Here is a 17,259-nt window from a genome sequence, read left to right as displayed (position 1 = left end):
GGGTACCCTTCATTTATTTGGGACAAAATGGTGTTTAACTGGGGGAGGAGACTGTTGTGGAATGAGCAAACAGTTTCTAAAATAGCAACATACACAAAATGCTGGAGGAACTCAGCAGGTCAGGCGGCATCTGTGGAAAAGAGTAAACAGTTGATATTTTGGGCCAAGACCCTTCAACAGAACAAGTTTTTAAGCACAGGTTTGCACATACTTGTGTTCAAAAAGTGTCGATTTTTGTCACTGACAATTGGCAGGAAATAAGCAGCAAGACAATTCAGAACTCTTTTGCTCAATGCGGTTTCAAGCATTCAGGCTTGGAGATACCAGAAATGACCAGGAATGAAAATGAAACCATGTTACTACTTCAACAAGTTAACAACCACGAAGAATTTGAAGATATCAACAACCATCTTGAATGTTGCAATGAAAAATGAAGATTTGGAGGATGCAATCATGGACACCTTTGTATGAAGGCAGTCCATTATCTGCACTTGTAGTCTGTGTGAATTTTGTTCACTTGCGCTCAAAAGAAAGTGACGTGGATAAATTCCCCCATTGCTAAGTATTAGAAACTAATACAGCTTTATAGTACTATAGTGTTTTAATCTGTTCTGTATTTCATTTAAGCATGTAATTTGTTATTCAGTTTGCCTTTTCAATATCTTAAAAAAAAATTATTTTCATGAAACTTTGGCTAACTGGGACAGGAGCTTAATTGAGCCAAAATATACTGGGTTAGCCAAGCTACTCTTTGCACAAGTTGAGTTGGGAAACAAAAGTTTATTAGTGAAATACTGCAATGCAACTGTTGAAACTGCTTTCATTATGAATAAGCAAGGGATATACCACAAGGATTCATGAAGTGATTTCAAGTGTCCTAAAGGCAGCTATAAAACTAACAATTATTCCGCTAGACCATTGAACTACTGATTAATTCTGATGGTTGAATAAAAAGAGCTTTAAATGGTAAACAGAGCATGACATTTATTAAGGATCCATTAAAAAGGTGATAACAACTATTCCAAAAAGTAAGAATATGGATAGAATTAAGACAAATATTTCATGCAAGGGTATCAAGGTCACTGAAACAGTAAGTATGAGTCTTAAGAGCAACTAAGTCAGAAAAAAAAGGAATAGCAAGAAGCTCAGTTTCAATTTAATCATGCAGGAGTAATAGTATTATTTCTAAAATTTGTTATGTGCCAAGGTACAATTAACTGCTGTGTTGCTGAAACAATTCCATCTGCATTTCCACATGCTATTTGGTACTTAAGCACTGACCACTCAAATTAATTCTGAATCCTAGTATTTCCCAGGCAAGAGTAATGGAAGAAAAAAATAATTTCCGTTTCTGAAATATTCTTCATGCCAGAAGAGCCCAAAGCAGTTCACAACCATTGAATTTCTCTTTATGGGTAATCATTATTGTAATGTAGAAATCAGAGACAAAATAGCACTGAGTTTTAAAAAAAAAATCAGCCATGAGCATCCATGATTAAATCAGCCCATGAGAATAGCTTCCCTTCAGCACTGCGACAGGCATCAACTCACAACTTCTGCCCAAATCTCAGCAGAGCAACAGTTTATATTTACAAAAATTATAAATGGTGATTTTTTTTTATTAACTTATAAAATATCATGTATAAAATATCAACTAGTTGACAGAAAAGTACTATTTCCCTTTTCTCAACAAAATGAAAGAGCTGGTCATTGACTTTAGTGAGAAGAATCAAGTGCACACCTGTCTGTATCAATGGTGGTGAGGTGAAGATAGTTGAGAGCTTCAAGTTCCTCAGTCTAAATGTCACCAACAATTTGACCTGGTCCAGTCATGTAAACACTAAGTCAAGGAAGTACATGAATGCCTCTACTACCTCAAAAGGAAATGCAGCATGTGATGACTCTTTCCAATTTTTATAGATGTACCACAGAAGGTATCTATCCAGATGCATTATAGCTTGTTATGGCAGTTGCCCTGCTCAAGATTGCAAAAAAAATTACAGAATTATGAACATAGTCCAGTCCATCACACATACCAGCCTCCCAGTTTTGACTCTGTCTACACTTCCCACTGCTTCAGGCAAGCAGCTAATAGAACGATGGACTCTTTCCACCCCAATCATTGTCTTGTGTCCTCTCTCCCATCATGCAGAATAAACAAAAACTTGACAGAATATACCACCAGATTTGACATACTGGAAAGGTGGAAGACAGTGGACAAATGGGGCGACAGTGTAGAAATTGATTATTTGGTTTAAAGAATTATTCACTACTAGACAATTGGGTGACCTGCTGGGGCACCCTTTGAGAGAAGGGTAGTGCAGTCTGATGTGACCAGAATGTATATTAAATTTTCCTGAATGTTACTGGTATCATTTTGCTTTGGAAACTGAAGTAGAAAACCTCAGTTTATTAAAGAAGAACAACACGTAGCAAAAGAAATATAGCTCCTCCTCATTTAATGAAGGACACTTTTGATGGCATCATTTCTGGTTTATCTTCCACCCTTGTGCCTCTCGTTGTCATTCTGGAGACGTGCAGTCCTTTCATCCCCCATCTCATCTCTTCTGCTGTTTGTCTCTGATCCCGGAGACGTGCATACCTCTCCTCCACTGTCTATCTTTTTTTGTCCTGACTCTTTTGATCCTGGAGTCGTGCGGCCCTGGCCTCATCCGATTCTTGTTCTCTCCCCTCCTTGCTGCTTCCTGACTACGTTTGGCGTCATCTCTTGACCATAATGTCCCCCTTCCCTTTCCATGCAGCATAATTAGGCTGACCAATTTTCTTTTACCCTAATGTTGGGTATAAGATACAAAGCACTAAGACCAAAGGATGCTGATTATTCTTGATGATGTGGTTGGCGCTCTCCTAAATGAATGTAATATAGTCACCGCTGTCCTCTAACTGCAGCAAAGGGTTTTATGGGCGTCTTGAAGTATGTCATTACAATAAGATTTAATTATCTCATTGATGGGTGGCAGTTAGATCTGTCCCAATCCTGCACATGCTGGTGATTAGCAGATGTGACCCCTCAAAATAGAGCTGGTAGGTGTCGCTGCTGAGGCTGGCTGTGCGCATGCGTAGGGCTGTCGCGTCCCGATTTCCATGATGGCCCATCGGGTCTTGGGTGAAAGGCAGCCTGTTGATTTTCGGCAAACGAGCAATTTTACACGAATATATAACCCTGATCTTTGCCTGCACTCTGTAAGTTAGGGCATTTTAATTCGATTTAGCCAAAAACAGTGCCGCTGTAATGCAGCGTTTGCGCTAATTGGAGGTCACAAACAGACAAACAGACAGAGCATGAGAGTTTCAGTAGCATATAGATTACATCATTTAGCCTGATAAAATAGACTCAGTACACAAACTACACAGCTGCTCAAACACTCTCTGACCCAAGCAAAGTAACCTCAAACTATGGTGGTATGCATTTGTTTTTGTAATTCCAGGATCAACTTCAGAAAACACTATTTCCAAATACTTAATATTCAACATTGAGTAGAAGTAGTAAATAGAAGAGATATTTAAAATGAAAATGTACATGTAGAAACAAAAATGGGTAGTATTGCCATAGTCAGCATTTTGGAAAATTGGTATTTATACCACTTTTGAATCTATTCGCCAAAGCTGTGGGTTATACGTTTGTTAATGCAGTGACATGAGAATTGGATGTTTTAACTTTGAATATCAAATGCTCACCAGTGTAGTTTCAATATGTTTATATTTCTAGAATTTTAATGAATTAGGATGAAATTCATTTGGGAGCAAGAAAAGGAACAAACAAGAAACTTCCCTGCAATAATGCAGCATTCCTGCAAGTGAAATATAATTCAAATAAAAAAAAGATTAGTTATAACCTTAGGTTTAGAGAACCAGACTGATAAACATGTACTCACTGAAACAGCTGTACAACCAGTGATAACACATGACGCAAAGTTAGGTGACCTTAGGAAAATTAAATATTAAAACTCTGGGATTTCATGTCATTGTGGTGGTCAACATTTGCTAAACTTGCTAAGGCATTGCTATTCCAAGTATTCAAAGACAACGATGTGGTGTGAAACCATCAAAAATCAGCAGCTCCCATTTCACCAAACTTTTCTTCATATGAGCCTGCACAGATATATAGTGGTTGTTCTTCTGTTGTTCTACTGAAGAGCAGTACAGATAGGACAGATGAAAAGAGAAAAACAATGCAGCAACTTGAAAAGAGCTTAATTTTGACCTTAATGTGCATTTATGTAGATCTTTCCCAGTAGCAGCTGTTATGAAGGGTAGATATCATGGATCAATGATTAATAAAACAATATCATAATGTTTATGGAAGCTTGCTGTCCACAAATTATTTACTGCATATACATACAACAGTGGCTACACTTCATAGAAAAGTACTTCATTGTTATAAATTGTATTGGTCCAGTCCAAGGTTGTGAAAAACATTGCCAAGACAGCTGATGTTTTTACCAAAAGTAAATCACGGGTCTTTTCCTAAATGCAACCATACGGCTATACCAATATAAAGGAAAGGTATGTCGCATCCGGAGATTCTCCGGTTAGTGGACGATTTCCCTCCACGCCTCTCTGACGTAGTGGGGAACCGCGGACAAGGCAAGTTACAGCAGTGGTTTGCCATTGCCTTCTGCCGGGTGAGTTTCCAAAGGGATCACCAGCTCGTAACCCAGCACGGATGGAAAGCGTGCAGGGGAGCTGGCTGGGTGGATTTGAACCTGGTACCTTTCGTCCCAACGTCCAACGCTGATGCCACTACGCCACCATAACCCACTGAAATCAGTCAATGTAATCATGCAGTTCATTTTTCCAGACTGGAAGCTTAACTGAAGTGAACTACTTGAAGTGAAATAGTGGCAGTGGATTAATTTCAAGAGGCACTTATGATTAAGCAACTGGTGTTTTGGTTTCACACTAAAGGAAATAAATGAGTAACAACACCGAATGCAATTCATCTAAGCCCACAGAGGGTCTTGTAGCCATGCTATGAACATGTTGAAATATGGAATGAATGGAATTATTTGTTATACAGCAATCATTCCAAAGAATGGACATGAATCTTATTGCTTGTTTTCTTAATGGCCTTTAGGACTAAGTACAGTCTGTTATATAACAATCAGTGATGAACAGTAATGATCTATTCCACACTGCATCTCAATAAATAATAAATTTCAATTGAGAAAGGCAGCAACATCAGGAAGTGTAGAGAGCAACTTTAAAAAGTATGATATAGAATATGGTTTGAGCTAAAGTGGATTTCACCACTTCTCTGACTGCTGTGCAAACTTTCCGGGTCTCTGGCATCTCATTGATGTTCTTTAGATCACAGAACAGCCCTTCCTAAGTGGCTAACAGTATCATAGGCTTTTTAAAGACAGTTTAAGATGCGGAAGTCTGTATTCTGGCGGATATTCACAATCTTCAAGACATATCAGAGTTTCAATTAGTAGCAGAAAGCAAGCATTTTCCACTGAATTACATGTAGTGCATTTTGGTTCTTTGAAAGAACTATCCAATTAGAGCTGCTCCCCTGCCACTTCCCCTCCAACAAGCTTTGCAAATGTGTTTTTCTTTAATATAAATATGAACTGTTTAACATTTTTCCTGCAAATTATCTTAAAAATTAGTTCAAGAAGGGGAGACAATTTTTTATACTAATAGCTCTCATTATTTTCAAAATCAGTACACTTTTATTATCCCTCAAAAAGTAAAAACAGCTAAAATAAAAATAGCCCAGCAGCAATTTTTGCTTCTGCTTTGAATAAAAGTTACAGAAGCCCCTTTCACCATTGTTTCTTATACTTGACTACCTTCTCACATTGAGAGACATTGGAGAAGTTGCTCATTTCCTCCAAACTAAATGCATAGCATGGGTCCAAACTATGACTACCTTGGTGAGATACATTGACCAATGCTTTCTTCAGTTTTATTTGGGCTCAATCCACCTCTATTTCCAGTTCATCAATGAGCGTATTGGTGCTACTTTGTTCCCATCCCACACTGGAAAGGTTCATCACTTGTGCCCGTACTTTCAGCTGGTTCATCTGTTTTTCCCTTCACAGAGGACAGATTAGCATTAATATAATTGCAACCACACTAATTTAAGTACCTTGACAGTACCTCTTCAACACAGCTCTGTAGTTAGCTGTTCTGATGATGACACCTTCCAGTGCTGCTGGGATCTCTTTTACTATGGGTTTGCCTGCTCTAGCTCAATTACATCTGCACCATTTCCACCACTTCTAATCACACCCCTTCTCTTCCCACCCTCAGGAAAGACGGGGTTTCCTGTATTCTCCCACTTCCTTTTCCACCTGCCAGCTACCCAAAGACTTCCAGGTGAAGGAACAGATTACTTCTACCTGTTCAATTTATTGCACTGAGGGCGACCACTTTGTATCTAGGCTGCGAATTTACCCTCTAGTTCCAGATTGACACTAATTCTCCAGCCCAGTCTGACCTCCATCTCTGGACTCTTACACTTAGTCCAACAAAATTCAATGCAACCCTGAAGAACAGTAAGTCAACATCTGATGGCACATCACAGTCAGGAATTGACATATGATTCAACAATTTCAAATCACAAACTCTTCAAGACTGTATTAAAATTGATCAGCTCTGATTAAAATCAATTGTTTACCCGTTGCCCTTCTTTACAATTGCAGCCTGGTCTGCTAAATGTTTTCAACATTCACATCTCCCCATCTCTACTGCTCTGCATCATTGCTCCAATTTCTTTTGTCATTCTTGCTTCTTTGCTTGCACTCCCTTTACTCTTATCCATCTTCCCCAAATCAGCATCACCATTACCAATAGTCAGTCAGTCTCCTTTGGCATCCACCGTATCACAGAAGGAGAAAGGTGCTCTACTCCTCCACCCTCACTGTAACTTCCAATTTCTAACTTCAGAATTTTGATGAAAGGTCATTAAATCATTTTAATTACGTTTGTCTCTCCACAGATGCTGCCTGAGCCACTTGAGTATTTCCAGTGTTGTCACTACTTCCCATTAACATCCCTGCTTCAAGCAGAACAATCCAACATCATTAACAATGTTAAATCTCTTGTTCCCAGTGCCAATTTGGTAAAGTTCTACTGCAACCCTCCAAAGCCTTGATACCCTTTCCAAGATGTACTGCTCACACTTGAGCACAGTACTCAAGCCACGCCCATAACTCATTACTTTGATGCTTTTGTATCTTAAGACTTTGTATTAAAACACCCACAATTATACGTGTCCTTTCCAAAAGTTTTGTCAATTATTACGTCACATTCTACACCGGACCACGTGAAACCCTTTAGGTATACCTGTTCCTCCTTCCCCAATAAAAATGAACCATTTAATTTAGACTGCTGCTCATTTTCACTCTAAATATTTATTTATATTTCTCATCAGTTTCCTATTTCAGCAGCCTATGTGCTTGGCTGAAAATGAATTCTGCCAGAATTAATTTTTCCTTCAATTCTCTGTAACACAGAAGCTGGAAAATTAACATACATGGTTCTAGGTGTGGGTTAGAGAGGGCAAATAAAGAGAAAGCAGAAGGAACCCTCGAAGTGAGACGGTTCAATTAAATCATCGGGCATTTATTATAGCATTTCCCCAATTGCAACCTCCTACAGATATCCAATTGATCAGAGGTGCAATATAACACAAGAGACAAGTGGATTAACTTGATGATCAGCAAGATCCTTCCTGGGCTACTGGCTATCAATGATTACATTTAGATGCCCAAATGTTTACACTTATTAATATTTGCAAGAATTTTATGATAAAAATTCAAAACTAAAAGCATCAATCAAAAATCAAAGTAAAAAGAAATTTATACTTAAAATTCCTACCTCCACACTCTCCCAGTATTCATTCACCCCCACCACCAAACTTAATCAAGCTGAAGACTCACATTTTCTATGGGCAAACTTCCCAGTCCTGTTAGGGAATCAAAAGCAATCTATGCTGCCCTACTGGGACTCCATCTGAAGCACTTAGCTGGAATGGACTTCAGCCTCCACTCAGGAGTCTGAACCATCCCGTAGTTCCAGCCAAATAGATATGTCGGCTTTTCTGTGGAAGTCTAGGGTTGAGAGCTAGTTTTAATTAGAAATGTTGCACCTATAACTACAATTAAGTGCTAATCTAATCATAAAAGATCAATGAAAAATATACTGATCAAACATCTTAAAACTCATTTGCTTCTTCCTTCATTCACATTTATTTATCTTCGTATGATTCTTACACACATTGCAACTACCATTCCAAGGGGCCCTCAATACATAATAGCTGAGGGCAACCAGTTCTGAACTTTAATTGTTGAATTGAAATGAACTCAATTAGCCTTATTTATCACATTCGTCTGCATTCTCTTAGATATACATACCTTGGCAAAACCAGAATGTGGAGGTTATGATATACAACTATCATCAGGGTAGGCAAAAGTGCAAAAGAAATTTGCATACCTCTATCTTGGCATCAAAACGTGGAACACATTTTAACTCGTGGTAAGAGGCAGCCAAGTTGACTTGGCATTCAACATTGAAAAGAGTTTTGTCAAAGGTTAAAGCAAATGCTATCAAGGAACAATAGCCCTTTGCCAAAGAACAAAAATGTGGGCCCAAGACAGATCACTTTGGAGACAAAATTTGGGTTACATGATTTAATTTACATGATATGCAATAAAGAGCAGGCTGCATTGCTTTGTGCTTATTTCCATGATTCAAGTGATTATCCAAGATCTCTCATCACTGTGGGATTGTTCTGCTGATTTGGCTAACAACCTTTTCAATAACACTGAAATATAATAAAATGTCATTTATCACATTGGCCATTTGTGAGATTTCCCTATTCCAACTGATTATCACTTTTCTAAAGTATTTCATTGGCAATGCAACTATTAGGACAACACCTGACCGGTATTTGGACGACAAAAAAAAGTTCTCTATAAGCAAGCATTTTCAACTGCCTAACTTCTCTGCACCTACGAACAGGACAGGATGTTTTAATTACACTTATAAAGGTTATCCCTTTACGAATAGCTTACAAGCAAAAGGACAGCACTGTAGTGTAACTCTGTAATAGAGCAGGCAACTGGAGTTCAATTCCCACTGCTATCTATAGGGAGTGTGTATGATCTCCCCATGACCATGTGAGTTTCCTCTAGGTGCTCCAGCTTCCTCCCGCAGTTCAATGATGTACAGACTAGTAGGTTAATTGGGCGGCATGGGCGCGCTAGGCCAGAAGGGCTTGGTTCCATGGTGCATCTCTAAATTAAATTTAAAATTAAAACATAGATAATCTACATAATAAAAAAAAAATTGCTCCCTGATACCCATTTACTCCAATGACAATTATGACTTCCTGCCCCATAGAAAATCTGTGTTCATCTTACAGAATTTGCATGTTTGAAATCGTTGCAAGGTATTCAGAGCCTCAGGACCATTACTCCATTTGCTGGATTTGGAGACGAATCTAGACTGGCCAGCTGCTAAAGCGTCTTGCACAAGTGCAGCTCCCCCTCATAAGGTGGTGGTAGCCCTGTCTCTGCTTTTGGTTACAGCATAACAAATGCTCATTCAGGCACTTATATAAAATTAAGTTTACTTTCCTGTACTTGTGTAAAGGGAATAAAACAAAATGTTTGTACACTTGTGCATTTCAACAGATAAAACTGGTAGAAATTAATGTGTTTTAAAAATCAATATTACTCGTTAATATCCAGATTTTCTAATTTTTCTTTATAATTTAGCAAACTTGATTTGAAATAATTAAATTGCAAACCATAACAATGAAATAGAAGGACTCATTGAAGAGCATTAGAAATGTACAGGCCCTTTTAGTTCACTTTGTCCATGTCAAATGTGATGTCCATCAATGCTAGTCCTATTTGCCCAAATTATACCCATATTCCTATCCAAGTACCTGTCCATGCATCTTTTAAATGGTATAATTGTATCTGCTACTTCTACTTCTAACGGCAGCTTATTCCATATAACCACTACCCTTTATGTGCAAAATTTTACTCCTTTATAAAAAGTATTCACCCCTCTTGGAAGTTTTCATGTTTTATTGATTTACAACATTGAATCAGTGTATTTAATTTGGCTTTGTTGGCACTGATCAACAGAAAAAGACACTTTCATGTCAAAGTGAAAACAGATCTCTACAAAGTAATCTAAATTAATTACAAATATTTAATTAATTATTTTGTGTTTTAAAGTATTCAACCCCTTTAACGTGACACATCAAATCATCACCGGAGCACATAATTTAGAAGTCACATAATTAGTTGAATGGAGATCTGTTTTTGGAGACCTGTGTGCAGTCAAGGTGTTTCACTTGGCTGTAGTAAAAAATACCTGGAAGGTCCAATTACTGCTGAGTCAGTATCCTGGCAAAAACTACACCAGGAAGACAAAATAACAATCCAAGCTACTTCACAAAAATATAATTGAAAAGCACAAGTCAGGAGATGGATACAAGAAAATTTCAAAGTCACTGATCATATCTTGGAGCACAGTTGTCAATCATCAAGAAATGGAAAGAATATGGCACAGCTATAAATCTGCCCAGAGCAGGCTGTCCTCAATAACTGAATGACCGTGCAAGAAAGGAACTAGTGAGGGAGCCACCAAGAGGCCTGTGACAACTGTGGAGGAGTTACAAGCTTCAGTGGCTGAGATGGGAGAATGCACATACAACAACTGTTGCCCGGCTGCTTCATCAGTCGTAGCTTTATGGGAGAGTAGCAAAGAGAAAGCCACGGCTGAGAAAAACTCACATGAAATCTTGGCTAGAGTTTGCCAGAAGGATTGTTGTCAGACTCCGCAGTCAGCTGGAAGAACGGCCAGCAGCCTAAGCGCTATGTTTGGTGTAAGCCAGTCACTGCACACTCAAAAACACACCATCCCATGGTGGTGGCTGTATTATGCTGTGGGGATGCTTCACTGCAGCAGGCCCTGGAAGGCTTGTGAAAGTAGAGGGTAAAATGAATGCAGCAAAATACAGAGGAAATCCTGGAGGAAAACCTGATGCAGTCTACAAGAGAACTGCAACTTGGGAGAAGATCTGTTTTCCAGCCAGATGATGACCCCAAGCATAAAGTCAAAGCGACAACAGAATTGCTTAAAGGCAAAGTTAATCTCCTGGAAGTGGCCAAGCCAGAGACTAGACCTCAATCCAATTGAGAATTTGTGGCTGGGCCTTGTGACTGTTCACTCATGATCCCCACGTAATCTAACTGAACTGGAGCAGTTTTGTGAAGAAGAATGGGGAAAAATTGCAGTGCCCAGATGTGCAAAGCTGATAGAGACCAATTCACACAGAGTAATTGCTGCCAAGGGTGCATCTACCAAATACTAACTTGGATGGAGTGAGTCATTATGTAATCAATGTGTTTTAATAATTGCATTTTGTAGAAATTTGCTTTCATAAGAGCCTTTTCTGTTGATCAGTGTCAAAAAAACCAAATTAAACCCACTGTGAATCAATGTTGTAAAACAATACACATGAAAACTTTGTGGGGGCGGGGGGGGGGGAGGAGGAGGAGGAGGAGGAGGAGAAACAGACACTGTTCATTCCTTCCTTCTCACCTTGTATCTGTGTCCGATAGTTCTAGACTCTGTTTTCCTGTAAATAAGATTCTATCCACCACATCTACAAGATCACTTCCCAGTCTCCAACGTTCCAATCAAAATACAGCCTATCAATGTCTCCTTTTAACTACAGAGTCACAGAATAATACAGCATGAAAACACCATAATCCTCCAAGCCCCTCTATTCCATTACCCATCCAAAAACATCTTAAATATTGCATTTTGTGTCCCCCATTACAGCTCTCCATTCCAGATGACATCCTAGTGAATCCCTTTTGCACTCTCTCAATTCCTATCACATCTTTTCTGTAGATGGTGACCAGAACTGCACACATTAAACAAGACCTAATCAAATTTTTGTACAACCACAACAAATCCTAACTCTTATACTCAATGACTTATTCTATGAAATATATGAAGTGCCCTTTTCAACATTTTATCCACTTGTGCCACCACTTCCAGGGAGCACTGGACTTTCAGCTCAAGGACTCTCTGTATATCATTGCATCTAAAGGCCCCAACATTTTCTCCATGTCCTATAAGAATTTAACTTCCCAAAGTGCATTACTTCTCATTTGTTGGAATTAAATTTTGTCACCTCTCTAACTTTCCAATTGATCTATGTCTTGCTGTACCTCAGGCAACAACTTTGTTAATGTGTCTGCCTTCTGCAAACTTACTTATCAAACCACACATATTCTCATTCAATAATCAGTTCCACATCAATCCTTCCAGTATACCAAATGTTGCAAACATTTAGTCAGAAAAACACTTGCCTACCACTGTCTTCTGTCTCATATTACCAAACCAATTGCTCGATTCAGTTTGTACAAAGTGTCCAAATCATTAATGTAAAATGCACAGGATTTGCATTTGGAAACTACCTTTCAATCACTAGAAGACTAATTAACATGTCTATCTTGAAAAACTTAATCAGAGGTAACCATTCATAATGGATTTTCAGAACAAATTATTTCTGAATTCGGCATGTGCATTTTCCACAGCATCGGCATCCTTATAGTTTTAGTTAAAACTGTTTACTTGCTGCAAATTCTATGGGTTATACATTTGAAGCCTTGCCTGCTCATTATAGAATTCAGAGAGGAATCTGCTTTGGAAAGATACTCACTGAACATTTCTAGGTTTTGACCATGCCATATCCTGAGTTTCCTTCAAGCCCAGACGCAAGCCATTTACTGCACCGATAGCAGCACCTGATGAAACAAAATTTTCAGAGGGAAATTAGAAACATAGAAAACCTACAGCACAATACAGGCCCTTCAGCCCACAATGTGTGCCGAACATGTACTTACTTTAGAAATTACCTAGGGTTACCCATAGCCCTCTATTTTTCTAAGCTCCATGTACACTCCAGGAGTCTCTTAAAAGGCCCTATCCTATCCGCCTCAACCACCGTTGCTGGCAGCCCATTAAAAGCACTCACCACCCTGTGTAAAAAAATTACCCCTGACATCTCCTCTGTACCTACTTCCAAGCACCTTAAAACTGTGCCCTCTCGTGTTAGCTATTTCAGCCCTGGGGAAAAAGCCTCTGACTATCCACACGATCAATGTATCTCATCATCTTATACACCTCTATCAGGTCACCTCTCATCCTCCGTCGCTCCAAGGAAAAAAGACTGAGTTCACTCAACCTATTCTTGTAAGGAATGCTCCCCATCCAGGCAACATCCTTGTAAATCTCCTCTGCACCCTTTCTATAGTTTCCACATCCTTCCTGTAATGAGGTGACCAGAACTGAGCACAGTACTCCAAGTGGAGTCTGACCAGGGTCCTATGTAGCTATAACATTACCTCTCGGCTCTTAATCTCAATCCCAAAGTTGATGAAGGTCAATGCATAATATGCCTTCTTAACCACACAGTCAACCTGCACAGCAGTTTTGAGTGTCCTATGGACTCGGACCACAAGATTCCTCTGATCCTCTGCACTGCCAAGAGCCTTACCATTAATATTATATTCTGCCATTATACTTGACCTACCAAAATGAACCACATCACTCTTACCTGGGTTGAATTCCATCAGCCACTTCTCAGCCCAGTTTTGCATCCTATCAATGTCCCGCTGCACAGGCAATAATCCCGAGAGGTCCTGCTTCTCAACTCCTTCCTAACTCCCTGTAGTCTGTTTTCAGGATCTCCTCCCTTTTCCTGCCTATGTCGTTGGTACCAATATGTACCATGACCTCTGGCTGTTCACCTTCCTACTTCAGGATATCATGGAAATTGCAGAAGGAAACAGGGAAACTGGTGCCAAATGTTACATTAATAACTCAAATATGAAATAAATTAGAGACTCATGGAGGATCAGCATTCTGTTAAATTTATTGATAAGTATATCCACATTGTATTACTAATTCACGTATTTCCACATGATCAAGTGCTCTGTATTTAATCCTGACAATTAGCCGAATAAGAAACCATTATGAAACCATTTCTAATGGATCAAGATTACTTTGATTTTACTTGTACATAACAATCAGGAAGTGTGGTATGTTCATCTACAAATTTTTCACCCATGATTAAAGCAAACAAAATAGATCAAACAGTTCCCTCTATTTCCACTGAACTGACATCTTCCACTTCCATCAGTCCGTAGGAACAGTAGCAAAATTAATTCTACATAGAGATTACTACAGAGCGGTTCCTTAAGGTTGTCATAGCAAGGGATGGGTAGTGGGGAGAAGGTCCCACTACCTATTAAATGCTCTCAATGCCATTCATCTTAAATAATCTCTGAAAACTAAGTCCAGCTCCTGGCCTTCACATATGGCTTAGCTACCGAGTCCAGCAGAACCATTTCTACTGACAGGAAAAGGGGCAAAGGCTAGTTACTGCTGCCTTAAAACCAGGCAGATGGGGCTCATCAGCTGTGGTTAGCAGCTCATCTAGAACAATAACTCTGATCTTAAACCACTGCCTTGCAGCTATACCCACACATGGGAGTAAACCGCCAAGGAACAATCTGAACTGGAGTTCTATGTTGAATTGAACACTGACTGGCAACTCCTGTGACACCATTTGTGCCAAACAGTATTCCTGCTGTTCCTTTCGATTCATCAGCTGCATGGAAAGGGGGAGCTTGCTGCCATGGGCAACAGCTTGCTCTCCATTCCCCTGGCTTGGGGACTGATGATGCTTCTGGCCGTAGAAAGGGTGCAGAGGAGATTTACAAGGATGCTGCCTGGATTAGGGAGCATGCCTTATTAGAATAGGTTGAGCAAACTCGGCCTTTTCTCCTTGGAGCGACGGAGGATGAGAGGTGACCTGATAGAGGTGTATAAGATGATGAGAGACATTGATCGTGTGGATAGTCAGAGGCTTTTTCCCAGGGCTGAAATGGTTGCCAGAAGAGGACACAGGTTTAAGGTGCTGGGAAGTAGGTACAGAGGAGATGTCGGGGCAAGTTTTTTTTACTCAGAGAGAGTGGTGAGTGTGTTGCTGCCGGTAACAGTGGAGGAGGCAGATGCGATAGGGTCTTTTAAGAGACTTTTGGATAGGTACATGGAGCTTAGATAAAATAGAGGGCTATAGGTAAGCCTAGTAATTTCTAACATAGGAACATGCTCAGCACAACTTTGTGGGCCGAAGGGCCTACATTGTGCTGTAGGTTTTCTATCTTTCTATGTTTCACCAACAATGTAGGAAGCTAGGACGTAACATCCATGGTCGACTCCCACCAGTGGAAGGCCTCCTACAAAACAGTTTCTTTTGGGAGGAGAGGGTGGAAGCAACATAATTCAATGTGCATCATGTATTCCTAGACAAGTTTTCAGTGTCCCGTGAAGCACTTTACTAAGGCCTAACTTGATGCAAAATCTTCTAGTCTCTAACTGAACAAAGACTCTTTGTCACTACTTTGCACCTGTTCATCACTAACACCCCCATCCCCATCTTCTATCTTTGGAGCTAAACCTATACACCTTCCTTGGAGACCTCAGCTTGCGTTAGTTGATACATGTAAAAGTGAAATTGAGAGCCTACAGGATTTAATTTTGGCTTACTCAAATGGCATCACTCATCTAGTGATTAAAAACAAAGCAAACATACCAGTCATACAGCAGCCGCCAATTGTAAAAAATGCCAGCTCAAATCTTCCTCTTGTCTTATTTGCTCCTGTTGGTAATATAAATTCATCAGTATCCTGAAAAAGACAAGAAAAAGAGAGCATTGTTCTCTACAGTGCAAGTTAACGTTATGATACATCGCTGTTGGAACTTCCCTGCTGCTGATATCTCCATTCCATCCAAGATGACACGTGCTGACAATGCTAGACAAGTCTTTCGTATCATCAACATTAAAATATACTCTTGCACTTGTACCAACTAAAATCATAAACAAAAATGCTGACAAAAGAAATACAGGTCTTAATACTGACCACGGAAAAGGATTAAAAAATGTGTAGTTTGGTGGTGGAAGTTAAAGCAACGTATTATTAATTTCAGATTTTCAAAATTCACAAGAGAAAATCTTGGAAGTAATAAGCATGTCAGAGAGCACGGGAGTCATTCACTAAAACAAAGATTAGCTTTATTTGTCACATGTATATTGAAATCCTTACATTTCTTTATAATCACCAGGAGATCCCAGTCTCCAACTGGGGATTGAAAACCCCCATCCCTAACTCTTGAATATAAAAGGTCATTGTTAAGACCTTTGGGGATGTGTAAAAATTCTTCAGTGAAGCCCCTGACTGTCCTGTCTACTGTAACGAGGACACCCTGGCAAGCCTCATTTAAGATGAAAGAATAATAGAGTAAAATGTGTTGTTTGTGTCAATGAGCAACACAGTCAGCGGATGTGCAGGGGCACCAGTAAGTGTAGCCGTGCTTCCTGCCCCACCATACATGTCCACGAGAGCTTTGACTAGCAGCCAGTCTGGACATTGGCAGCTTGGAGAGGAGGGGATTCCTGGTTGGTACGTTGCCTCTCAGGTGCCAGGACACCTCGGATCAAGTCCTCAGTATTCTTAAAGTGCGAAAGTAAGCGACATAAGTCATGGTCCATGTAGGTACCAATGACATGGGTAGGATGAGAGATGAGGTTCTGCATTGGGAGTTCAAGGAGTTAGGTTGCAAGTTAAGGGCAGGGCCTTCAGGGTTATGACCTCAGGATTGCAACCCTTGTCACGTGCTCAAGAGGCCAGAACTAGGAAGATTTTACAGCACAATACATGCTAAGGGGTTGGTGTAGAAATGAGGGCATAAGACTTTTGGATCATTAGGCTCTCTTCCAGGGAAGGTGGGTCCTGTTCAGAAAGGATGGCTTGCACATGAATTGGAGGGGCACTAATATCCTAGCTGGAAAGTTTGATAGGGTTTAAACTAGAGTTGCAGGGAAATGGAAACCAGCGTGCCAAAACAGTTAGTGGAAAGGTTGTGGAAGCAGATGTTGGTAAGACTTCAGTTAGGAATCAAAAGGTTGGACATGGCTCAACTAGTGTCCTGATCTGCCAGTATTTCAATGCAACAAGTATCATAAGAAACGTGGATAATAATGCTGAAGATGAGGTAAACAACAGGAATTCTGCAGATGCTGGAAATTCAAGCAACACACATAAAAGTTGCTGGTGAACGCAGCAGACCAGGCAGCATCTCTAGGAAGCGGTGCAGTCGATATTTCAGGCCGAGTCCTGACGAAGG

The 17,259-nt window shown here is 39.8% G+C and overlaps 1 protein-coding gene across 1 annotated transcript in view; it reads right to left on the bottom strand.

Moving 5' to 3' along the window:
- Positions 1–17,259, bottom strand: part of timm23a (translocase of inner mitochondrial membrane 23 homolog a (yeast)) — a 58,065-nt gene that overhangs the window by 16,723 nt on the left and 24,083 nt on the right. Inside the window, exons 3-4 of the mRNA XM_072282506.1 lie at positions 15,668–15,761; positions 12,728–12,812 (exon numbers count right to left, since the gene is read on the bottom strand). Of these exons, the coding sequence (XP_072138607.1) occupies positions 12,728–12,812; positions 15,668–15,761 (179 nt within the window). The remainder of the gene's footprint in view (positions 1–12,727; positions 12,813–15,667; positions 15,762–17,259) is intronic.

This window comes from Mobula birostris, chromosome 18 (assembly GCF_030028105.1).
Source record: "Mobula birostris isolate sMobBir1 chromosome 18, sMobBir1.hap1, whole genome shotgun sequence".
Taxonomy (NCBI): domain Eukaryota; kingdom Metazoa; phylum Chordata; class Chondrichthyes; order Myliobatiformes; family Myliobatidae; genus Mobula; species Mobula birostris.
The sequence above is the reverse complement of the archived record's forward strand: the minus strand, read 5'-3'. Positions and strand labels throughout refer to the sequence as shown.